Below are 25,469 nucleotides of genomic sequence, written 5' to 3'. Positions count from 1 at the left end.
ATTGATTCCCTCAATCAAATTGGAGTAAATGACCACGGCACCTGTTTGTGTTCATTCTTCATCTTTCATACCCAGCCTGCTGCGACCTGTGGACGGCCTCCTCACCTTCTTGTGGCAAGTGACCTGTCCCTTCCTGGGGAGAAGCCCCAGAAGTCCAGCTGCCTCACCATGAAGGGGTCGCAGCGGGGAGGAAACAGGAAGCCCACCTTGACCTCAGGTCCAAGCCGCTTTCTCAAATCCAAGTTTACCAAATACAAAACTAACATTTTGATCTCTGTCTGACCCTCATAAATATGTTTTCAGCTGCTTGTAAACTTGCAGGGAAAGGGGAATGATCATCACCCCAAGTAGCCCCCTAATATAGAAAATTATTGAGCTATAATTTGCCCACAAACAGTTTCTAGAAATATGAGATCATGAAGCTTTTTAAAGATGCTCAAAGAGAATTGCAGGTCACACTTAGCTCACAGCAGGAGCAACACTGAGAGATATTGCTTCTATAATGAGAAATGAGAAAGAAATAAAGATAGAAAGAAATTTATATATTTATTTGTTTGCTTTCCTTTTATAAAGCAAAAATGATGGGTAACTGAGAGATTAGCAAAGACAGAACTTATAAAGCAAAACACCAGAATTTAGCTATTTAGCTACCCCCTATCTATTAGATTTTGCCTTCCATCAAATGAATCTCCACCCCTTCTCATTGCTTCCATTACGACTTAATCTTTTTTCTTTTCTTTTCTTTCTTTCATTTTTTTATTTAGAGACAGCATGAGCAAGGGAGGAGGGGGAAAGGGAGGGAGAGAGAGAGAGAGAGAGAGAGAGAGAGAGAGAGAGAGAGAATCTTAAGCAGGCTCCATGCCCAGTGTGGGGCCCAACACAGGGCTCAATCTCACCACACTGAGATCATGACCTGAGCCGAAATCAAGCGATGCTTAACTGACTGAGCCACCCAGGTGCCCGTCATTATGATAAATTCTCATTTTTGCCCAACTCTTCACCTAATTAATTTCAAGAGTTAATCCAGGTTGTTTCCTTCTGTAGTAGACAAACCCCTACAATGGTCCCCCCAGTGACCTTCTCCTGCTTTTCTTGCCGTTGTGTAATTCCCTCCCTTTGAACGTGCACTGGACCTAGTGACTTGCTCATAGTAGAGTATGTCAAGAGTGATGGGGGGGTCACTTCCAAGATTAGGTTATAAAAGACCATGACTTCCATCTTGCTGGCATGCTCTGACTCTTCTTGCTTGTTCATTCTGATGAAGTCAGCCGCCATGTCGTGAGGAGCCTGGAGTAGCCCACGTGGTGAGGAACTGAGGCTGACTGCCAACAAGCAGTCAGGGTACTGAAGTCCTCAATCCACCAGCCCGTGAAGAACCGAATTCGCAAAAAACCATGTGAGTGGGCTTGGCGGTGAAGCCTGCCCACCGGGCCTTCAGTAACTGCAGCCCCAGCCCATGCCTTGATTGGCGTCTCTGAGAGGCTCTAAACTGTGGCTAAGCCACAGCTGGACTCCTGACCCACAGAAACAGAGATCATACATACTGTCTAGTCCCTAAATTTGGGAGTTGTTACTCCATAATAGGTAACTAATATGCTCTATTTTTAAATCTTTTATTATTATTGTTTGCCACCTGGAATCAGAGTCCTTAATTGGTGTTTGCTATGTTATCTGAAAAAATTCTACTAAATAGTATTTGATTTATTATCCAATCTAATTGTCAAATAGTTGCTGAGTATCTACCAGATGTAGACGCGTGCTTGGCATAACATTACTAGCATTTTTCTTGCTTCATTAAAAAGTCTCTGCAGTGAGTCTTTCTTTTCTCCCTCTTCTTTTTTTTTTTTTCCTTTGTTTTATGCTTTAGTTAAGTGTCAGGAAGCAACCGTGAGCCCACAAGTGCCGGCTAAATTACTGAACGAAATAAAGATGGATAGAACACTATAAAATGCCTCTCTGAATGCATGTGAAATCAACTATTTTCTAAGGTAATTAAAAGCTGATTCCATATAAGCTCAGCAACCCACATGCCAGCTGTTCTCCCGGTACCTGCTTTGACTGATGAAGTCACTGAGCACCATCTTCATTTTATCTTCTGATGCTTTCTCTGAAATCTTGATCAATTCTCTCACTTCTTCTATACTTTCTTCCTGGAAACGAACCATAGGGGTAGAGGGCTGAGGGGCAGAAGGAGACCCTGTAGTGGAGACCCTGATTGAAGTATCTCAGACATATTTTGCTGATTTTGTGTTTTAGAAATGAAGGAAGGTTTCCCTCATTTTCTTGTGTCTGAACTGGGAAATGCTGCTGCATTCTAACTTTGAAACTTCCTTTTCTTCATTGGAATCAGTCCAAAGACAAGTCTTCTCCTGCCTTGCTCAAACCCATCATTCCTATTCCAGATCATTTCCTAACAGGGGATCCTTTATTTGGCGTCTACCGTGGGGGGAAACTCATGTCAGGAAATACCTAACAAAGGAGATCAAATTAGATATGACATAAAAAACTTCAAAAGCAACGTTCAAGTCAATTGATTATATGGGAATATAGTAATACTGAATAATCCTGATTTAAAGGGCATCAATTCTTCTGATTATAGGAGTTTGGGGCAGCGGGTGAGGTGGTATAGGAGAAGAGGACAGGTTGCATATGACAATGGCTTTATGCTTGTGTATTTAATAATCATACTTTTCTTTTTAGGCCTAAATTCTAGTATTCCATTCAGTGGCACTCAATGGAGGGATACGGCACTCAAAAGGCATGTTATCACTGCTTTGCCAGAATCTATAAAAATTGTATTACACATCAAAGTCTGATGTCTGGGGACATATGTTTCCCTCTTCCCCCTTCACTATAAGAACAGGCAAATTGTGGAGTGGTTAAAAATATAGGTGCAGTGTCAAGCAACCTCTGTTCAAATCCAGACTCTATCCTTATGACTGAACTAACCCCCGCATGCCCATTTTTGTGCAAAGTCAGTTGATAAGAGCGCCCACCTATAGCACCACCATAGAGAGGTGTGGACTTCTTCAGACGGTGCCTAGTGCTTAGTAAACAAACATTCAGTCATGTTAGGCATGATACACCAAGCATGGCAGGGATGTGGCACTGAGAAAGGAATTGGAAATGAATGGTAAAGGCAGCTATGGCCTCTAGGGAGGCATTCTGCTTTGGTTTGTCAAGCGCCGGGGCACAGGAGTCTCGTCTGCGACCGTGACACAATGAGGATGGCTCCAAAGGAGTGATTTGGAACACCGGGTGGTGGAGAAGAGACTGGGGGGACGCCATTTTTCTCCCCACCACCACCAAGGTGGGGCCTCGAGGATTGGTCCGCTGGGCCCACAGTAGAGGCGGGACCAGCCTACAGCAAACCATGCCCCTCCGCGCCCGGTAACTGCGTTTACCTACTGGAGTGGGATAGACCCTGTAGAACCAGAGGGACCCCTCCTCCAGGCCAGCGCTGCTGCATTGCTTGGATTAATTCTATAAATACACTGTCTAAGATATTTTGCCTGAAGGAGAAGCAAAACCAGCCTTACAAAGCAAGTCTGTGGCCTCCACATAATGTGACACCAAATCGCCCTCAGACTCTTATCTCCATGATGCCTGGAATCCCCAAGACCAGAGGCAATGCTTTGTTTCACACAACTAGAGACAGAATTATAAAGCAAAAGAGAGAGAGAAATTTGTTCTTTCCTTAGCATAGGCTTTCATGGAATGAGAGGGTCACCTGGTGAGGCACGGCAGGACAGAAAGTAGAGGGCGCCCCAATGAGCTGTGTGGTGTGAGAAGAGAAATATGAGAGCAGGCACAAAGAAACCACGAAGGGCAGGCTCAAGAGCCCAGAGAAGCAGAGTTCCCAGGGGTGCCTTCCTCCCTGGGGTTGGGTGGAACAATCTGGCAGCCGTTGCATATTGGCCCTGTTATAAACACTTCCCTTCAATCCCTCAAATAACTATTGGCCCCTTTCAGGTGCCGGGTACTATGCCAGATGCCACAGAACAGTAGGAAATGGTTATTGACCAAATAAACACACCAATCAATTGTAAAATCCGGAGAGCCCTGAAGGTACAGCACAGGGTATTACAGGAGAGAGTAAGGGGGAGAAGTCAGAAGGCCTCTCTGAGGAAGTAGTTGAAACTGTGCTGTGGAGGTTAAGGGGTTACATAGGCAAAGCGTGGAGGGAAAAGTAGCTCAGGCAGACAGAACATCATGGAGGTGGCTATGAGGCATAAAGGAATTGGGTTTCTTCGAGAAACAAAAAGTCCAGTGCGCTTGGGACAAGGGAGAAAGTATGTGACAGGCAGGACTGGAGAAGTGGCAGGACTTCACCGTAAAGGCAATTCTCTGCCATGGGAAGGGTGTAGGATTTTCTATCAGTTGAAGCCAGGCTCCATCAGTTCTGTGAGAAAGTTGTCTATCTCCTGCCTTAATATCCTGATTAGGAAAACAGTCTATCCTTAGGTCCATTAATGTTAAGAAGCAGAACAGAGATTCTAATCCGGACAGTTTTATTTAAAGTCAAAACGTATTCTCATTCCCTTAGGTCCAGAAGGTAGAAACTATGTGCCCTCGTGCAGCAGTCACAATTTATTTGCATTTAAATTAAGGTCAAGACCCTCTACTGTGTGAATGAAAAGGTCCCTTTTGCCTCCAGCTGCCCAATGTTCAAATCCATCACCTGTGAGAGTCACCTACCAGCAGGTCTGCCATTTTCTCCAGCATGTTGGACCAATGCAGCCTAAACGTCTGGTCTCCCCAAGAACTGATAAAGTAGACACAGGGCTTCTTGGCATCAAAAGGCAAATAGTTGTAATTCCTGTGAAAACAGGTTAGGTCTTGAAGTTAGTTGGCAATTGGTATTTTTCAGGCAATTCCAGCCACATGTTCATGTTTTGTATGGTCTTTGTGGGGTGGGGAAGGGTGGTGACAAAACAATCAAATTATTCACTGTGTTCTAATTGGGGACCCATGAACAATAAACAACGAACAGATATATGGCTACAATGGAAAGGTACTAACAGCTACCGCCATCAGACGCAGGACAAAGCCTAGAGCTGAGCACCAGGGGGCAGGGTTTATCAAGCAAGCCTTCTTCAAGGAGGAACTTCTCTTTCCAGATTAGAGGAGAGGAGAGGAAGGGAGGGGAGGGGGGGGGAGGAGAGGAGAGGGAGGGAGGGGAGGGGAGGGGAGGAGAGGAGAGGAGAGGAGAGGAGAGAGAAAAACCAACATTTTCATTTTAATGTCTGTAAGCTATCCACTGTGTGAAAATAAATTGAGATAACAGACGTGAATGAAATTGCTATAAAACTGTAAGAGCATAATATATTATTAATTAGGATGAAGAATCTAAACTGCAGCAACCATATGGCCATCCATCCATCCATCCATGCATCCATCTGTCCATCCATCCATGCATGCATGTATTCATGCATTCATCTACCCATGCATCCACCCATCCATCCATGCATGCATCTATGCATTCATGCATCCATCCACCCGTCATCCATCCATCCATCCATGAATCAAATATGTACTATTTCCAGGCCATGGTGCTGATAATGCAGGTTGCCTACTTGGCTAAGAAGGGATAAGAGGGATAGCAAAGTAGCCAGATGGGGAGATGTGGAGCCAAAGGAAGTGTTTAAGGGTGGCAGTTGGATATGCTTAAATGCTGATGAGAATAAGACAGCTAACAGTGGGAGATCGAAGACACAAAACAAGGAACTAATTTGTCGGTTTTGGCTCCCAGGGAGGAAAGGGATGGGGTAAGGCAGGTAAGGTGGGAGAAGTGTGGCAAAAAGTTGATGTTCCCTAAGGGCAGCTATATTCTTTTTTTTTTTTTTTTAATTTTTTTAATGTTTATTTACTTTTGAGACAGAGAGAGCATTAGTGGGGGAGGGGAAGAGAGAGAACACACAGAATCCGAAGCAGGCTCCAGGCTCCGAGCTGTCAGCACAGAGCCTGACGCAGAGCCCAAACCCACAGTCTGCAAGATCATGACCTGAGCCGAAGTCGGACCCTTAACAACCGAGGCACCCAGGCGCCCCACGGCAGCTATATTCTTGACTAGGTTTTCCCCAAGCCCCTCTAATTTTCCCAGAAACATCTGGGACCGCAAAAAGAGAAATGTGACAGGAAGGCCAAGGCAAAGTTCTCAAAATGGGCAGGGTGAGACATGTGGCCTGATAAACATGGACAGGGTTTGGAGTCACACACCCATAGAGGCAGACAGAGGAGAGACCAAGGGAGAGAAAGCTGTTTCCATCCCAAAAAGCTGAAGAGGACTCCAGCCTGAAAGAATGGATGGTTGTTCTTTTTAGCTGTCCAACCCAAATTTCCTCTGCAGACCATAAAAGTAGCAAAGGTGTCCGGTGTCTCTTCTGTAGAAGATAAACCAGCAGGTGTCCATTTAGAAGAGAAGCCAAATTAGTTCTTGGCTGAGACTGGGGTTGTTATTACAGCAGGAGAACAAAAAATAAATAAATTAAAAAGTTAGAAATTAAAATGCTTTCATCTCCTTTAAAATTACTGCACCGAGAATCCTAGAAAATACATTCTCACCCAGATTTTGTCCTTTGTTCCAAGGTTTCTGTGGCTCAGATTATTTTGTGCTAATGATGTTCAGGGCCTTCTCCTCTTTGATTCCCAGAGTCCTCCTAGTCTTACTGGGTCTGGGACTGCGATGCTGTGGTCTCTGGCAAACAGTACAGATGGAGCACAGCAGATGGGAGGGCACCATGAGGGCACCGTGCTGCCAGTGGAAAGAGAAGGCTGCCAGTTTGAATGGCTGCTCTGACACCAGACCAGGCTTGTGACTTTGGGCAAGGGTAGCCTTAGAGCCCTGAGAAGGAGATGATGAACTGCCATGGGATGTCCTGTGCTCTCGTCTCATTCCTGAACTCCAGCCTAATACATAAATTGTAGGTGAATGCATGTGCTTTCTAAAACTGGAAAGCCCAGACCAAACACAAGGAGTTTAATTTACTTTAATGAAGGCAACACACAAATCAACTGCGTGACCATGTGCATGTGCAAGCATGTGTGTGTGCACGCACATATGGGTGTGGTATAGACACAGGATCTTTCAATTTAGCTACTGCCACCCTGGTTTGCCACTAGGTAGGCAGAGCCTCAATATAGTGACTGAGGAATATTTCTGAGAGACGGAAACCCAGGAAACATCAGCATGATTCATTTGGGTCTCCTTGATCCCGCTGGCCAGCACTAATATAAAGTCCATCCAAGGGTGCCTTGAGACTTCTCATCTCCTCCCAAACCATTCTCACATTAGATCTCCTGACATTCTCACCCATAGTCACCAATGGTCTAGTTCAACAAGGTGGGGAGGTTTTTACTGCCTGGTTCCAGTGAAAGGATGCAGAGTGCCTCTGAGTATTTCAGAAACGTTTCCCTGAGTTGCAGATCCAGTTATAGGACCCACTCATTGATCTCCTCAGTTCTGAGAATAGACAGAGAAGCCATCAAAGGCCATCCCAAGTTTGGGATCCTCGTTGCTGTGTGGAAAGGAGGGTTTACAACTAACTATGCCTGCCAGAGAGCAAAAAAACATTCCAAAGAAGGTGGTCCATGGGAGGACAGGATTTAGAAAATATAGGGCACACTTAAAAATGAGGGGATGAATAATTAAGATTATTTTTACTTTTGTCCCAAATACTCTCTTTTCACTGCTTAAACCCCTTCTCACCTTTTAGGATGTCACCTTTTCTGTGCCCTTTTTCAACTCCTCACCTCCTCCCCAGGGAAAGTAAGTTACCTGCCTCCTCTCTCTGCCTCCATAGTACCTTGTAGCAAACCCAGGTATAGTAATTCCTTAACTCATTCCAAAACATTTATGAAGATTTACTGTGTTCCAGGCTTTAGAAAGGAGCAGATACACAGGTAAATAAGACACGGTCCCTGCCCTCAGAGTGTCCACAGTCTAATAGGGAGACAGACAAGTAAAAACATCTTAATGCAATGTGATTGGTGCTTGGTGGAAGGAGTCTAGAAATCCAAATCAGACTTGGGATTCAGGGAAGGGAATGTGGGCTTCACCTTGAAGGGTAACGGGAGCCAACAGTTCTGAGGAGAGGGCTTATTGCCTGGCAGAGGGAAGACCATCCTCACAGGCCCAGAAGCAGCAAACAGCAGGACACATTTGGAGAACCATCAGAGACATAGTGTGGCCGGAGGAAAGGCGGAGTTTGGGGCGTGACTGGAGACGGTGGTAGAGAAGTAGATGGGGATTGAGGCAACAAGCTGTGGCCTCTGAAAATAAACCTGAAAGCCACAGGCAGCCGATGAATGATGTCAGTTCAGGGAGTAACTGGCTCTGACAGAGAGTCTGGTGAATTTCTTGAAGATCCAAGCCAGGTTGGAGATTTTTAGGATAATCCGGGTCAAAGATGCCAATGGCCAAAATTAAAGAGATGACAATCGATACGAGAAATACTTGAGAGCCAAACTTTACCAGACTTCATTGCTGACTAGATGCGGGAAGGAAGGGGAAGAGGACAGCTGGTAACTTTCTGATTGGTGGTTCAGAGGACTCAGAGAGTGGGATGACCAGTCCATGAGATGGGAAAGATAGGAAGAGCAGCCAAGTTGTCTGGGAAGGCATGAGCCTGGTGAACAACTTTGGGACACCCAAGTGGAGGGTGTCTGGATCTGATGCTCAGGGAAGAGGGCCATCTGGGGAAATGCACGTGGAGTCCTTGTGATCCTGACAGTGCTCGGAAAGCCGTGTCTAGGTCGGGAAGAGCAGAGAGAGTGATGAACGCCAGCAATGTTCCAATCTCCTCACGGGCAAAGGCGGGGCGGGGGGGGGGGGGTACTATGTTCTCTCAGGAGAACCTGATGAGATCCTAAAGCTCTTCCTCATGGCCCAAGGCTCAGAACACAGAAGACTCTCGCTGTGTGTGACTTCCCCTTCCTCTCACAAATCACTTGGTTGGTGCTTGACACCACTTTCTTCCAACAGAATTCTAGAATTTTACTTCTCTTTGCATGCTGAAAGTTTATGTGGGTTAAAGATCAGTGAGTGTGCATGGAGATGCCCCAGCTGCTTTCTGAAATGGTCTTTTTTTTTTTTGGTGGCTGACAGTTGTTTTTTGAGTTCTTCAGTCTGACTGTGGCAGAAACAAGATAAGAAATGATGTATCCAATAATCCCACTGAGTTGAGTTTACATAATAACACAGAGCTCATGGGGGCGCCTGGATGACTCAGTCGGTTGAGCGTCTGACTTCGGCTCAGGTCATGATCTCGCGGTCTGTGAGTTCAAGCCCCGCGTCCGGCTCTGTGCTGACAGCTCAGAGCCTGGAGCCTGTTTCAGATTCTGTGTCTCCCTCTCTCTCTGACCCTCCCCTGTTCATGCTCTGTCTCTCTCTCTCTCTCTCTCTCTCTCTCTCTGTTAAAAATAAATATACATAATAGCACAGAGTTCAGATGAGTATAGTAACTGTTAACAGGATTTGGATTGAAATGTTAAATTCTGACCTTCCTACCTGGTTATGCTTCACAGTTATAGATAGGACAGTCATCATCATCATTGTCCTGCCCTTAGATGAATTACCTGGATGTGGCATTTGGAGAGTTGTCAACATGTCACGAAAGATTCAGTACAGTGAGACTGACCATGTTGCCCTTGCCTGTGCCTTGCTCCCATAAAATAAAAATGATGTTTCTGATCTTAGGGAAGAACTGAATCAAACAGCCCCAGAAACAGGTCGGACTCCCACTGTCAGAACCCTGGATGCTCTGCACTGCTGTGTCCCCTACCTGTTCCCTTCTGTCACAAGTGGCTTCTCTGGGTGAGTGGTGGAGACCACAGGGATGGCACCATTATGGGCTGCACCCCCTTCTCCTTCATGCAGCAATGGGAGGATGTCTTCTTGAGCTGATTCTGCTGACTTCTTCTTACTCCCATGATGGGACCCTCCATCAAGCAGGTTCCCAAAATTACCTATAGAGGCAGCAGCAAGGGGAGAGAGACCAGGTATCAACAAGCAGAATCAGGCTACTTGGCCTAGGGGATCCACGGTCATATCCTTGCAGGGCAGAGAAGTAAGATCTCAGTATGAAGGTGGGAAGAATGACAGTCAGACCAAACAAATGAGATTGACAATGACGATGGGCCATCACCTTCATCCATCTTATGTTCTCTTTTGCAAAAACTACTCAAGTCACAAGTTACCTGGATTCCATCTCCACTTCCTTCTGCTCCTGTAAAGGAGACGCTCCCAATATGAATCAAGCCATTCTCTAATAGAATGCTCTTTCTTGGAAAGGTTTTCCCAGATGTGCATCAACCCAGGAAGATCTTTGGGAGTTACAATAAAAGCAACTACAATATGCACAGGACTTGGCATGTATTAACCCACTGTACTCTTGCAATAGCTCTATGAGGAATTATTATTCCCATTTTATAGATGAAGAAACTGAGACTCAGAGAAATTAAGTGAGCCTAGGCGTAATGGAACCAAAATTAGTAATCCAAGTCTGTCTGAATCCAAACTATACTCTTAGTCCTTTTATTAAAGTATGAAAATAAATCCATCCCTTACATATTGACGCTAGAGTAAACGAAGAATTACTCATTTCTTTCTGAGGTGCAAACTTCCACCAGAATTCTATCATCTCCATGTCAGACACTAGCTCATTTATTCAAGAAATAGGTATAAAGTCAATGCCATGTGCCAAGCACCGCATGTATCTGTACTTACCAATAGAAACTTCAAAGCTAATGGGTTTATCTCCAATCCTCCGGTCAATCATGGTAGCTTCAAAAAATGCTCCAAAGAGTAAAAATTCCTCATATTTTTCTGGTATAATCTATAGAAAGAAAAAAATATTATACAGGCCTGGATCTATTTTTTTACTACCAATAAGCTGAATTAGTGATGTTAACTGGTCCAGGGTGAATTGTAGGCATTTCAGGCATTTTCTGAATGTCAATGTTAGCCTGAAATGGCACATCATTTCCCTACTGATCAGACAGGCAGGAACCAGGACCTACAAATCACACATCCAAATCCAGCCATTTATCTAGAATGATGTAATCTCAACCTTCGGAGCTCCTACCTTGCGATTAAAATCTTTTTTTTTTATTTTAAAGGCAAAGGTTGGTATGTGCATCTTTCTGTGGTGCTATTGTTAAAACACAGGTCTGAAATCACCTTCAGGTGAACAGCCGTTTAGAAAACAAACAGAGTCACAGGATCAGAACTTCACACTGGAGCATCTTTTTATGGATTATACAGGATGACAACATACATTATGTTTTTTCCTCTTCAGAACCTCGAGAGGTCAAAATCTGGATCATTCCCATTTTATAGGTAAGGAAACTGAGGAGACTAAACTTAAGGTTAGGTTTAGTGACTTCCCCAAGTATTCCGATCACAGACCCAGTGCGCTTGGGGCTCCGACATGTGCTAACCCAACGCCTTGGTGCTGCTCAAAGACAGACCTTACTCCCCAAACAACACAAGCCCAAACGAAAGAGACAGGAGGGCTAGGTACTTGTGCGAGCATCAGCCAATCCAGTGCATCCAGGACGAGCTATCAGCACTGCAATTCCTGGCATGAGGGTGCTCAGTCCCGGGATCACAGCTGCTTTTACACTGAAAAGGGCTTTAGAGTTCATCTGATCCAACTGCCTTCTATCCAAATAAACTAAAGCTCAGAGAGACTAAGGGGCTTCCCCAGGTCACACAGCAAGTTAAAGCCAGCCAAGATTTGAGGTCTGGTCTCCACCAAGACTGCCCTCAAGGAGCCTACATTGTGGAAGAGAGGACCATGACAGGTCACAAGACAGGAGCCATGCCAAGGTAACCACACTGTCTGGAGAGGACCCCTGTTGATGTGGAACAAGCTGATGGTTCAGGGAGCAGATGTAGCTAAGACACAGCATCACGTTTCTGAGCAAAGAGGCTGGATGTAGTGCCGTACAGTCGGGGCTTCCTGGTTTCGCAGCTGGATTTGTTACGTTCCATGGAAAAACCAATAAGGTTCATCCAAGGAAAAGAAGCAGTTGTGGCTTTAGAGCTGAAGAGCCCCATTCAGTCAAGAGCCCTGAGCCCTGTCCCACAGAGAGCCAACAGGTCTCAAAGGGTGATCCTTCCTTCACACAGGAGCCTCCTTGCTGTTGGGCTTAGGAGGAAATGTTTCTACTGACCAGAAAATGTTGGACAGGGTGGGGGCCCCATGTTGGATCTTAGTCACAAAGCACACACCCCTCCCACCTGCCGCCACTGTATCCACTGGCTACAATAGAGCCACATATCTCACCTTCCTGGGGCCAAGTTTACCCGCTGGGAGGAGGTTAAAAAGGATTTGGAGACCTGGTGGGAACGTAAGCCATGTAGACTGGAAAAGGGATGGCAGCCTCCTTAGCCAGATAAACCCTTTTTCAAATCCCAACCCTGCTACTTCCTAGCTGGTTGACTTCAGGCAAGTCATGTCCACTCCCTGGGTGTCATTTTCCCTGTCTGTGAAACCAACTTTGTCATAGGACCTACAGAGGCAGAAATGAGACCATCCACATGGAGCACCTTGTATAAAGCCTATACACACAAACGCCACAAAAATGGTACTCGTGGTATGTCGACAGACAGAATTCATCTCTTTTTTTTTTTTTAATTTTTTTTTTTTAACGTTTCTTTATTTTTGAGACAGAGAGAGACAGAGCATGAACGGGGGAGGGTCAGAGAGAGAGGGAGACACAGAATCGGAAACAGGCTCCAGGCTCTGAGCTGTCGGCACAGAGCCCGACGCGGGGCTCGAACTCACGGAGTACAAGATCATGACCTGAGCCGAAGTTGGCTGCTCAACCGACTGAGCCACCCAGGCACCCCCAGAATTCATCTCTTAATCCAACCATCCTTCCAGGTCTAACTCAAACGGTCCTTTCTTTTGGAAGCATACCTTGATTCCTGAGCTGGAAAAAATGATGACGGTCATGTTTACTGAGCTCTTAGTACGTGTCAAATGTGGTATTAAGACTTTTACCTACTATCTCATATAATTCTCATAACCACCCTAAGAGGGAGATGCTTTTATTCTACTTGCGTAAATAGGAGGACAATGCAGTCTGAAAGGTTAAAATATCTGCTCAAAGTTACCAAATATGCCTAATATTTATTGAGCACTTACTACGTGCCAGGCTGTGTTCTTAGAACTTTGCATATGTTAAATCATTAAATCCTCACTGAGCCTAGGAAGTAGAGGTTATTATCGGAAATAAGCAGAAGGAGCTTAAGTCACTTGCCCGAAGATTCAGAGGCGATGTTTCTCCAGAGGTTGCGCCACTCGGCCACATCTAAAATCCAGCTGTCTTGCTTGGGAACCCAGCATTTTAATTATTATACTTCACTCACTCCAGGAAATAACAGCACTTTACCTGTAGCTCATTATTGCACGCATCACTTTTTATTTCCTGTACATTTATTTTGTATATCTTACCTCCCCTTCTGTATCATAATTTCCATGGAGTCAGACTCTACATGTATTCCTACCAATATTGAGGATGATGTTTAAACAAGAAGCTACTCAGTACGTGTTTACACAATTTAGAAAAATGAGCACATCATCTGTTAGATTAGCTATGCTCTGTGAAAGCTTGGCATAGGGAGATAAGCTTTGATGATAGTGATGAGGGTAAGTTGGAAAAACCAGAATCATGGGATCTCATTTGTCCAGGTACGCAATGAGAGCGTGGCTGCAGCAAGGGAGAGAAGAGCTCAGGACCCTGGTGAGCTAAACAAGAAGATGATATAAGAAGGTGACCTCACCATGTTGGTAAGGTGAGCTCTGGGCTATTGAGGCTCTGGGGAAGGTAGAAACCCAATACTGTAGTTTTAAAATAGGTCCACAAATTCTTGGAAAATCCTCCCCTCAAAAGATGGAGCCCAATTCACCTCCCTAATTCCCCTGTGGGCTGGGCTTAAGTGACTCATTTCTAACAATTAGAATGTGTCATACATATCAGTGTGTGGCTTCTATGGATTTTGTCATAAAAGACATTGAAGTTTCTGCCTTGCTGTCTCTTGGATCACCTGCTCCACTCAAGGGGAAGCCAGCTGCCATGAAGACACTAAGCACTTAATGAAGGGTCCATGTGGTGAGGAACTGAGGCCTCCTGCCAACAGCCAACAAGGAACCAAGTCCCCCTGCCAACAGCCACGTGAGTGCGCCATCTTGGAAGTAGATCCTGCAGCTCCAGTCAAGCTGTCAGATGACTGCAGCCCCTGCCAACATCTTGATTGAAACCTCATGAAAAATTCGGAGCCAGAACCACCAAGTTAAGGTATTCCCAAACTCCTCATCCGCAGAGAAAATAAATGTTTGTTTTAAGTTGCTAAATTTGGGGGTGATTGTTATATAGTGAAAGGTAACTAATAAACCCAGCAAGAAACTGACCACAAACAAGAAGCAAAGATGAAAAGAGAAGGAAGGAAAAGTAAGGGTTTGAATGAGACCTGAATTTCTCTTCCCTACCTCCTTCTACACAACAGCCAAGATGGGCCCTTGGCCTTGTAGAAAATGTACACTCTATGAGAATTCCCAGATGCCCTTGCTTTCAGCTAGAATTTTTTTTCAGGTGGTATTAGCAAAATATCTTCAAGATATTGACTTGGGTTGAGAAAATCTTCTATTAGGCCCTTCCTACTTGGCAATTTCTATTTAGAAAAGAATGGCCGGTCTCTCAACAGTAGGAAAGACTGCCACGGAGTCAGATACAGGGGATATTGGCATGGGTGGCTACTTAAGGTACCCACAGTTTCTGGCCAAGTCCAAAAAATGTCATTTCCAAAGTTTCCATATACTCTGAAAAAATACACATAAATACAATCACATCAAGGCAATGTCAATCTTAAACACAACAACCTGACAGTACACATTTACAAAGAATATTTCCCAATATACAAGTTCATAAGGGAGAACAGGAGAGGTCCACGAAATACCCAAAGTAAGTCCAAACAACAGGGTAGAGAGCTCTAAATAGCTGCCCACTTGTAGTGGGAACAAACCATAGAAACACTGGTCACAGCAACAGCAAATGTATTGCCTGCCTACCATGTATGCGCAAAGAACCCTGCTGACCATTTTACAGGCACTCCCTCATTTACCCCCAGGAGATGACTATCACAGAGAGACTATTACTACCGCATTGTGGTGATGAGAAAACTGAAACATTGAGAGGTGCTACTATCAGAGCCATGAATAGAACCAATATCCAAGATTTCCAACCCTGGGCTCCAACCTCTCCCCCACACTGTATCTTAAGATGTATTGGATCCCAGCAGTAAAAATAAGCGGCTCTACCAGGGCTAAGCCGACCCAGACCAGCCATCGCCTCTCTTCCCCACCCAAAGTGAGTGTCTGGTTGACCTGAGAGATACACCCCCAGAGGTAGATCATCCAAGTTGAGAGCTGGAATCTACTCACTTCTGCTACTGACAAAACACAAGTTCCTTCATTTGCTTAACCAAAAATTACTCTTACTAATCTAAACAGTTGAGGGGATATTCACAGTTAGTATTCATCTTGGTGACCCAGATCTCTTTCGCATCATACAGAAGCAGGCTGGAAAAAATGCTAACATGCTTAATATTGAGTAATACACAGAAATAAGCATTCCTTTGAATTGTGATTCCCGCCCCACCCCCCCCATCAGGCTTGGGCAGGGCAATAGGTTTCTCAAGTTCTTGTATCCCAACTTGTCACCCACTCTTCCTCTTCTTCATTCCCTATCCCACAATGCCTCACAACCAGAGCATATGCTATTCTAACAAACTAAACAAAATGAGGCCATGTGTGGAGCTCAGTCCATCCCCCCACCACCTACTTCCACCAGGTCTCCTAGAACACTTTTATTTCCCTTTCCTTTGGTTCCCATTGGAATCTGTGTGTTGGGGGGACACTGGAGGAACTTATCACGAGCAGATGACTGGGACGTGTCAGGAAGAGGCAGCGGATTGCAGAAGGAGACCTGCGCATGCCTTTGGGGGCCCATGGGAACAGCTGGCCGGTGATGCTTCCACTCTGGGCTCACCTCACAGGGGCAGTGCTCAGACCTACCTCAGGGGGTGCATCGAAAGTTTCCACCTCGACCTCTGTTGAGTTGGTCTTGTCTGAAGCCTGCTGGGATTTTCCACCATCAGTCTTATCATCCTTGTCTTTACTGGAGCCTTTGGAAGACTTGGAGTCTTTGTCCTTAGAAGACGACTTGAGATCCTTGAATGCCTTGGAAAACTTAGATTCCTGTGCCCCTCCTGAGAGGATCTCCACAGCAATTTCCACCAAGATTCTGCCCCTGAACGACACACCTTCTCCAAAGCCTTCATTCAGTTCCTGGTAGTCATCCATCAGACTGTGGTTCCTGGGTGAGCCATACAGGTTAATCCAGGCAGGTCCAAAGGTCGGTAGAAAGCCTACAAAAACCAAGCTTTAGTTGCTCGGTAAAGCAAGTTGATTATTTCTTGCTTTATGAACAGTGTGCATGCCTGTGTAGAATGTAAAATATACAGAAAAGACAAGAGAAAATATTTATAGAATATCCCATCCCCAAAAGAGCCACAATTGCCATTTTGCTATATTTGCTGTATTTCTTTCCAGTCCTTGCATGCACATGTTTACACGTGTTCACAGCTGTAATGATGCTATGAATGCCCACATGCATCGCGGTCGGTTCATTCACTCATCTAATATTTATTGACTCCTAACATGTGCCGGGCACTGTGTGGGTGCTAAACACACAGCCCAGTGGAGAAGAGAGCAAAAAGGAATATTAAATGGTAAATATTTGTAAGTGCTAAGAAAGAGATTTACATTGTGTTTCAAGAACAAATAAAACAGGCTAATGAGGCATGGAGAGGAGTCAGGCAGAGAGAGAGATTTTATCCCAAAGAAGGGTCAATTTTAAGAAGCAGAGATATTGTGTTAAAAGGGATAAAAAGATTTTATGGCCCCTGATGTCTAATTTTGAAAACACTTTTATACCTGTCTTTGAATACCATCAAGATGTTCCTGGAAAGTTGGAGTAAAACATGTTAACGTCGAGTTGAGAAATTCTGAAGGTGGGCAGGATGTGTGTTCTGCATAAAACAATCCCATGGCAAACCCTTCCAGGATATGGAGACTTAAACAATGGGTATTTATTGAGGCTCTTCTATGGTGTCACACTGTGACTGGCAAAAAAAAAAAACATGTAAATCTTGTCTTCTGCTTAAGCTAAGCCTTCAGTATATACGTGCATATATACACATACACAGACATATATGTGCATAAGTATATTTATCAATTAACACAGATTTGTAATGCAGAGAAAGATTGCCTTGGGATTTTAAGTATGGAGGGGTTTGGGGAGATATTTAGAAAGTTATCACCGGCTAATTTAGGTTTTGCAAATAAAGAGTAGAAGTCCTTTCTCCTGACTGATGAATTAGCTGGGACTCTCTATTCCCTCCCTGGCTCTCTGAATGCACAGTCAGCAGCACCTTCCTGCAATACTCCTGACCATGCGCTCCTATCACTGAGCTGGGGGCACGGTATTTTTGGACCATTTAAACATGTTAAAACCATTCTTAGAGTAGGGTTCCATACTGACCACACGGAGCTAGCTTGGCATTCTCTCTCTTCCTCTCCCCGACCTGTTCGCCACCCCTCCCCAACTTGGGCATGCCTCTCTCTCTCTCTCTCTCTCTCTCTCTCTCTCTCTCAAAATAACTAATCTTAAAATATCATAAGGTTGGAATCCTGGGAAGATGGCGGCGTAGGAGGACGCTGGGCTCACCGCGTGTCCTGCTGATCACTTAGATTCCACCTACACCTGCCTAAATAACCCAGAAAACCGCCAGAAGACTAGCAGAACGGAGTCTCCGGAGCCAAGCGCAGACGAGAGGCCCACGGAAGAGGGTGCACGCTACACGGATTGGTGGGAGGGAGCCGGGGCGGAGGGGCGGCGGCCAAGCAGAGCCCCCGAGTTTGGATTGCAAAAGCGGAGGGGCCGGACGGAGTATGTTCCGACAGCAAGCGGGACTTGACATCTGGAAGGTTATAAGCTAACAGCTCTGCTAAGAGAACAGGAGGGCTGGGGGACAACGGGAGGGAGAGTTGCTGAGCCCCCGGAAGACAGAGCTCAGCTTGTCAGGGAACAAAGGCGCTCGCCAGCGCCACCTCCCTCGCCCATCCCTCAGCCAAAAGCCCAAAGGGAACCAGTTCCTGCCAGGGAACTTGCTTGCACCACGCAAACACCCAAAGTTGTGCTTCTGCGGATCCATCCCTCCGGCGGGTCTGACTCCCTCCCGGCCGCAGAGCCCCTCCCGAAGCGGATCTCCAAAGGAAAAGCGAGCTGAGCCTGCCCCTCCCACCCTCACGCACCTTGCCGATCCACCCCAGCTAATATCCCAGATCCCCAGCACCACAAGCCTGGCAGTGTGCAAGTAGCCCAGACGGGCCACGCCACCCCACAGTGAATCCCGCCCCTAGGAGAGGGGAAGAGAAGGCACACGCCAGTCTGACTGTGGCCCCAGCGGTGGGCTGGGGGCAGACATCGGGTCTGACTGCGGCCCCACCCACCAACTCCAGTTATACACCACAGCACAGGGGAAGTGCCCCGCAGTCCCGCACCACTCCAGTGACTAGCCAAAACGACGAAACGGAAGAATTCCCCTCAGAAAAACGTCCAGGAAATAACAACAGCTAACGAATTGATCAAAAATGATTTAAACAATATAACAGAAAGTGAGTTTAGAATAATAGTCATAAAATTAATCACTGGGCTTGAAAACTGTATAAAGGACAGCAGACAATCTCTTGCGACAGAGATCAAGGGACTAAGGAACAGCCAGGAGGAGCTAAAAAATGCCATCAACGAGTTGCAAAATAAAATGGAGACAACTACAGCTTGGATTGAAGAGGTAGAGGAGAGAATAGGTGAACTAGAAGATAAAATTATGGAAAAAGAAGAAGCTGAGAAAAAGAGAGATAAAAAAATCCAGGAGTATGAGGGGAAAATTAGAGAACTAAGTGATGCACTAAAGAGAAATAATCTATGCATAATTGGTATTCCAGAGGAGGAAGAGAGAGGGAAAGGTGCTGAAGGTGTACTTGAAGAAATAATAGCTGAGAACTTCCCTGATCTGGGGAAGGAAAAAGGCATTGAAATCCAAGAGGCACAGAGAACTCCCCTCAGACGTAACTTGAATCGATCTTCTGAACGACATATCATAGTGAAACTGGCAAAATACAAGGATAAAGAGAAATTTCTGAAAGCAGCTAGAGATGAACGTGCTCTAACATATAAAGGGAGACCTATAAGACTCGTGACTGATCTCTCTACTGAAACTTGGCAGGCCAGAAAGGATTGGCAGGAGATCTTCAATGTGTTGAACAGAAAAAAATATGCAGCCGAGAATCCTTTATCCAGCAAGTCTGTCATTTAGAATAGAAGGAGAGATAAAGGTCTTCCCAAACAAAAACTGAAGGAATTTGTCACCACTAAACCAGCCCTACAAGAGATCCTACGGGGGATCCTGTGAGACAAAGTACCAGAGACATCGCTACAAGCATGAAACCTACGGACATCACAATGACTCTAAACCCATATCTATCTACGATAACACTGAATGTAAATGGACTAAATGCGCCAAACAAAAGACATAGGGTATCAGAATGGATAAAAAAACAAGACCCATCTATTTGCTGTCTACAAGAGACTCATTTTAGACCTGAGGACACCTTCAGATTGAGAGTGAAGGGATGGAGAATTATTTATCATGCCACTGGAAGTCAAAAGAAAGCTGGAGTAGCCATACTTATATCAGACAAACTAGACTTTAAAATTTTTTTTTTTCAACGTTTTTAATTTATTTTTGGGACAGAGAGAGACAGAGCATGAACGGGGGAGGGGCAGAGAGAGAGGGAGACACAGAATCGGAAACAGGCTCCAGGCTCCGAGCCATCAGCCCAGAGCCTGACGCGGGGCTCGAACTCACGGACCGCGAGATCGTGACCTGGCTGAAGTCGGACGCTTAACTGACTGTGCCACCCAGGCGCCCCAAACTAGACTTTAAATTAAAGGCTGTAACAAGAGATGAAGAAGGGCATTATATAATAATTACAGGGTCTATCCATCAGGAAGAGCTAACAATTATAAATGTCTATGCGCCAAATACCCGAGCCCCCAGATATATAAAACAATTACTCATAAACATAAGCAACCTTATTGATAAGAATGTGGTAATTGCAGGGGACTTTAACACTCCACTTACAGAAATGGATAGATCATCTAGACACACGGTCAATAAAGAAACAAAGGCCCTGAATGATACATTGGATCCGATGGACTTGACAGATATATTTAGAACTCTGCATCCCAAAGCAACAGAATATACTTTTTTCTCGAGTGCACTTGGAACATTCTCCAAGATAGATCACATACTGGGTCACAAAACAGCCCTTCATAAGTTTACAAGAATTGAAATCATACCATGCATACTTTCAGACCACAATGCTATGAAGCTTGAAATCAACCACAGGAAAAAGTCTGGAAAACCTCCAAAAGCATGGAGGTTAAAGAACACCCTACTAACGAATGAGTGGGTCAACCAGGCAATTAGAGAAGAAATTAAAAAATATGTGGAAACAAACGAAAATGAAAATACAACAATCCAAACGCTTTGGGACGCAGCGAAGGCAGTCCTGAGAGGAAAATACCTTGCAATCCAGGCCTATCTCAAGAAACAAGAAAAATCCCAAATACAAAATCTAACAGCACACCTAAAGGAAATAGAAGCAGAACAGCAAAGACAGCCTAAATCCAGCAGAGGAAGAGAAATAATAAAGATCAGAGCAGAAATAAACAATATAGAATCTAAAAAAACTATATAGCAGATCAACAAAACCAAAAGTTGGTTTTTTGAAAAAATAAACAAAATTGATAAACCTCTTGCCAGGCTTCTCAAAAAGAAAAGGGAGATGACCCAAATAGATAAAATCATGAATGAAAATGGAATTATTACAACCAATCCCTCAGAGATACAAGCAATTATCAGGGAATACTATGAAAAATTATATGCCAACAAACTGGACAACCTGGAAGAAATGGACAAATTCCTAAACACCCACACGCTTCCAAAACTCAATCAGGAAGAAATAGAAAGCTTGAACAGACCCATAACCAGCGAAGAAATTGAATCAGTCATCAAAAATTTCCCAACAAATAAGAGTCCAGGACCAGATGGCTTCCCAGGGGAGTTCTACCAGACGTTTAAAGCAGAGATAATACCTATCCTTCTCAAGCTATTCCAAAAAATAGAAAGGGAAGGAAAACTTCCAGACTCATTTTATAAAGCCAGTATTACTTTCATTCCTAAACCAGACAGAGACCCAGTAAAAAAAAGAGAACTACAGGCCAATATCCCTGATGAATATGGATGCAAAAATTCTCAATAAGATACTAGCAAATCGAATTCAACAGCATACAAAAAGAATTATTCACCATGATCAAGTGGGATTCATTCCTGGGATGCAGGGCTGGTTCAACATTCGCAAATCAATCAATGTGATACATCACATTAATAAAAGAAAAGTTAAGAACCATATGATCCTGTCAATTGATGCAGAAAAGGCCTTTGATAAAATTCAGCAATCTTTCTTAATAAAAACCCTCGAGAAAGTCGGGATAGAAGGAACATACTTAAAGATCATAAAAGCCATTTCTGAAAAGCCCACAGGTAACATCATCCTCAATGGGGAAAAACTGAGAGCTTTTTCCCTGAGATCAGGAACACAACAGGGATGTCCACTCTCACTGCTGTTGTTTAACATAGTGTTGGAAGTTCTAGCATCAGCAATCAGACAACAAAAGGAAATCAAAGGCATCAAAATTGGCAAAGATGAAGTCAAGCTTTCACTTTTTGCAGATGACATGATATTATACATGGAAAATCCGATAGACTCCACCAGAAGTCTGCTAGAACTGATACATGAATTTAGCAAAGTTGCAGGATACAAAATCAATGTACAGAAATCAGTTGCATTCTTATACACTAACAATGAAGCAACAGAAAGACAAATAAAGGAACTGATCCCATTCACAATTGTACCAAGAAGCATAAAATACCTAGAAATAAATCTAACCAAAGATGTAAAAGATCTGTATGCTGAAAACTATAGAAAGCTTATGAAGGAAATTGAAGAAGATACAAAGAAATGGAGAAACATTCCATGCTCATGGATTGGAAGAATAAATATTGTCAAAATGTCAATACTACCCAAAGCTATCTACACATTCAGTGCAATCCCAATCAAAATTGCACCAGCATTCTTCTCGAAACTAGAACAAGCAATCCTAAAATTCATATGGAACCACAAAAGGCCCCGAATAGCCAAAGTAATTTTGAAGAAGACCAAAGCAGGAGGCATCACAATCCCAGACTTTAGCCTCTACTACAAAGCTATAATCATCAAGACAGCACGGTATTGGCAAAAAACAGACACATAGACCAATGGAATAGAATAGAAACCCCAGAACTAGACCCACAAACGTATGGCCAACTAATCTTTGACAAAGCAGGAAAGAACATCCAATGGAAAAAAGACAGTCTCTTTAACAAATGGTGCTGGGAGAACTGGACAGCAACATACAGAAGATTGAAACTAGGCCACTTTCTCACACCATTCACAAAAATAAACTCAAAATGGATAAAGGACCTGAATGTGAGACAGGAAACCATCAAAACCCTAGAGGCGAAAGCAGGAAAAGACCTCTCTGACCTCAGCCGTAGCAATTTCTTACTTGACACATCCCCAAAGGCAAAGGAATTAAAAGAAAAAATGAACTACTGGGACCTTACGAAGATAAAAAGCTTCTGCACAGCAAAGGAAACAACCAACAAAACTAAAAGGCAACCAATGGAATGGGAAAAGATATTTGCAAATGACATATCGGACAAAGGGCTAGTATCCAAAATCTATAAAGAGCTCACCAAACTCCACACCCTAAAAACAAATAATCCAGTGAAGAAATGGGCAGAAAACATGAATAGACACTTCTCTAAAGAAGACATCCAGATGGCCAACAGGCACATGAAAAGATGCTCAACATCACTCCTCATCCGGGAAATACAAATCAAAACCACACTCAGATATCACCTCACGCCGTCAGAGTGGCCAAAATGAACAAATCAGGAGACTATAGATGCTGGCAAGGATGTGGAGAAAACAGGAACCCTCTTGCACTGTTGGTGGGAATGCAAATTGGTGCAGCCACTCTGGAAAACAGTGTGGAGGTTCCTCAAAAAATTAAAAATAGACCTACCCTATGACCCAGCAATAGCACTGCTAGGAATTTACCCAAGGGATACAGGAGTACTGATGCATAGGGGCACTTGTACCCCAATGTTTATAGCAGCACTCTCAACAATAGCCAAATTATGGAAAGAACCTAAATGTCCATCAACTGATGAATGGATAAAGAAATTGTGGTTTATATATACAATGGAGTACTACGTGGCAATGAGAAAGAATGAAATATGGCCCTTTGTAGCAACATGGATGGAACTGGAGAGTGTTATGCTAAGTGAAATAAGCCATACAGAGAAAGACAGATACCATATGGTTTCACTCTTATGTGGATCCTGAGAAACTTAACAGAAACCCATGGGGGGAGGGGAAGGAAAAAAAAAGAGGTTAGAGTGGGAGAGAGCCAAAGCATAAGAGACTCTTAAAAACTGAGAACAAACTGAGGGTTGATGGGGGGTGGGAGGGAGAGGAGGGTGGGTGATGGGTATTGAGGAGGGCACCTTTTGGGATGAGCACTGGGTGTTGTATGGAAACCAATTTGACAATAAACTTCATATGTTGAAAAAAAAAACATTCTTAGCTTGTGAGCCATACAAAGATATTTGGCAGGCTGGATGTGGCCCATGGACCATAGCCTGTCAACATCTGATCTAATCTAAACCCTTCATTTTTCATTTAAGATACCTAAGGCCCAAAGAGAGGGAGTGACTCCTCAAGGCCACACAGCAATGTTCGTGGAAGACCTGGGACCAGGACCAAGCCTCCTGGCTCCCACAGCCCGGCTCGACCTACTGCCCTAAACCCAAACCACAAACCACACAGAGCTTACAAGTGCCTACCACACTGCCTGCTCCAATCCTCTTGTTTTAACGACGAGGGCTTCAAACCAATTATTTTGTGGCCTCATTTCCAAGTCAGACAGATGAGGCTTTACCTCTATCTCCGTCCTGTTCACTGGAGATTTTCTTCAGGTCGATGAAATGGGTGGCCAATGCAACATCATTCACGCTGCCTTCATCCCACACCTGGAGTTTTACCCTCCGACACAAAGGAGGGAACATTTCCTTGAAGACAACCTGTTCGTGCCACACAGGATCAGCACAGTTCTTCTGCACTGTAGTTCGCCCCTAAAAACAAAGTGAGCAGGATGTGAGCTGTTGAAGGAAATGAAAGATGTCACTGACCTGACCTGACTTCAAGCCAACTGGCAAACCAAGTTGCCAGACATAATGAACCTGCTTCCACCCGATACCCATGGAAATATGTTGTACCCAGGAACATTATAGTAGCCTCCCCTTACCCACGGGGGAATGGATTCCAAGACACCAGTGGATGCCTGAACCCACAGACAGAACCTGAGATGCACTCTTTTTCCTTTATGTACATACCTATGATAAAGTTTAATTTATAAATAAGGCACGGTAAGGGATTACCAACAATAACTGGTAATAAAATAGAACAATTAAAACAATATACCCTAATAAAAGTTACCATAGATCTTAGCAACTTCAGCGTATGATTTCTTTCCTTTTAGTATTAAGTCAAGAACTTTCAACTTTCGCTTAAACACTTTATAGCTTCTCTTTGGTGTATCCGAATTGCCAGGATCACTGTTCCTGCATCCAAGGGCCATTATTAAGTAATATAAGGCTATTTGACCTCAAGTACTGCCATAACACCACAGTGGACCTGATAACCTGGCCAGCTACTAAGTGACCAACAATAGTGTGGATACACTGGACAAAGGGATGATTCACATCTGGGTAGGATGGGGCAGGATAGCGCGAAATTTCAACACGCTATTTGGAACAGTGTGCAATTTCAAACTCATTGATCATTTATTTCTGGAATTTTCCGTTTAATAATTTCAGGCCATGGTAGACCATGGGTAACTGAAACCACAGAAAGCAAAACCACAGATAAGGGAGGAATACTGTGCTGACGTCCTACCCCGCACCAGACACCATGCCAGGCATCAGGGACAAAGGGAATAATGGTGGGTCCTGCCCTCTGGAAGTCCTTGTAATCACAAGATTACAAGATCAAGCCAACATGCATGTTATGAACATAACTTGTTCCATGCATCTCTAGGAATGCAGCAGATATAGTTAGACCCTGAGTTTGTGTCTTAGAAAAAGGCTTTTATAAGGGCTTTGTGCA

At 44.2% G+C, this 25,469-nt stretch overlaps 1 protein-coding gene across 2 annotated transcripts in view; it reads right to left on the bottom strand.

Moving 5' to 3' along the window:
• The window catches only part of FER1L6 (fer-1 like family member 6), a 164,766-nt gene that overhangs the window by 85,125 nt on the left and 54,172 nt on the right, over window positions 1–25,469 (bottom strand). For both annotated transcript variants that reach the window (XM_060611264.3, XM_060611265.3), the window contains exons 10-15: window positions 24,244–24,436; window positions 16,083–16,435; window positions 10,727–10,835; window positions 9,783–9,966; window positions 4,699–4,819; window positions 2,050–2,150 (exon numbers count right to left, since the gene is read on the bottom strand). In XM_060611264.3, coding sequence (XP_060467247.3) covers window positions 2,050–2,150; window positions 4,699–4,819; window positions 9,783–9,966; window positions 10,727–10,835; window positions 16,083–16,435; window positions 24,244–24,436 — 1,061 coding nt within the window. The remainder of the gene's footprint in view (window positions 1–2,049; window positions 2,151–4,698; window positions 4,820–9,782; window positions 9,967–10,726; window positions 10,836–16,082; window positions 16,436–24,243; window positions 24,437–25,469) is intronic.

Source organism: Panthera onca, chromosome F2, assembly GCF_046562875.1.
Source record: "Panthera onca isolate mPanOnc1 chromosome F2, mPanOnc1 haplotype 2, whole genome shotgun sequence".
NCBI classification, from domain to species: Eukaryota; Metazoa; Chordata; class Mammalia; order Carnivora; family Felidae; genus Panthera; species Panthera onca.
Note: the sequence above shows the minus strand (reverse complement) of the source record. Positions and strands in the feature narration are given on the sequence as shown.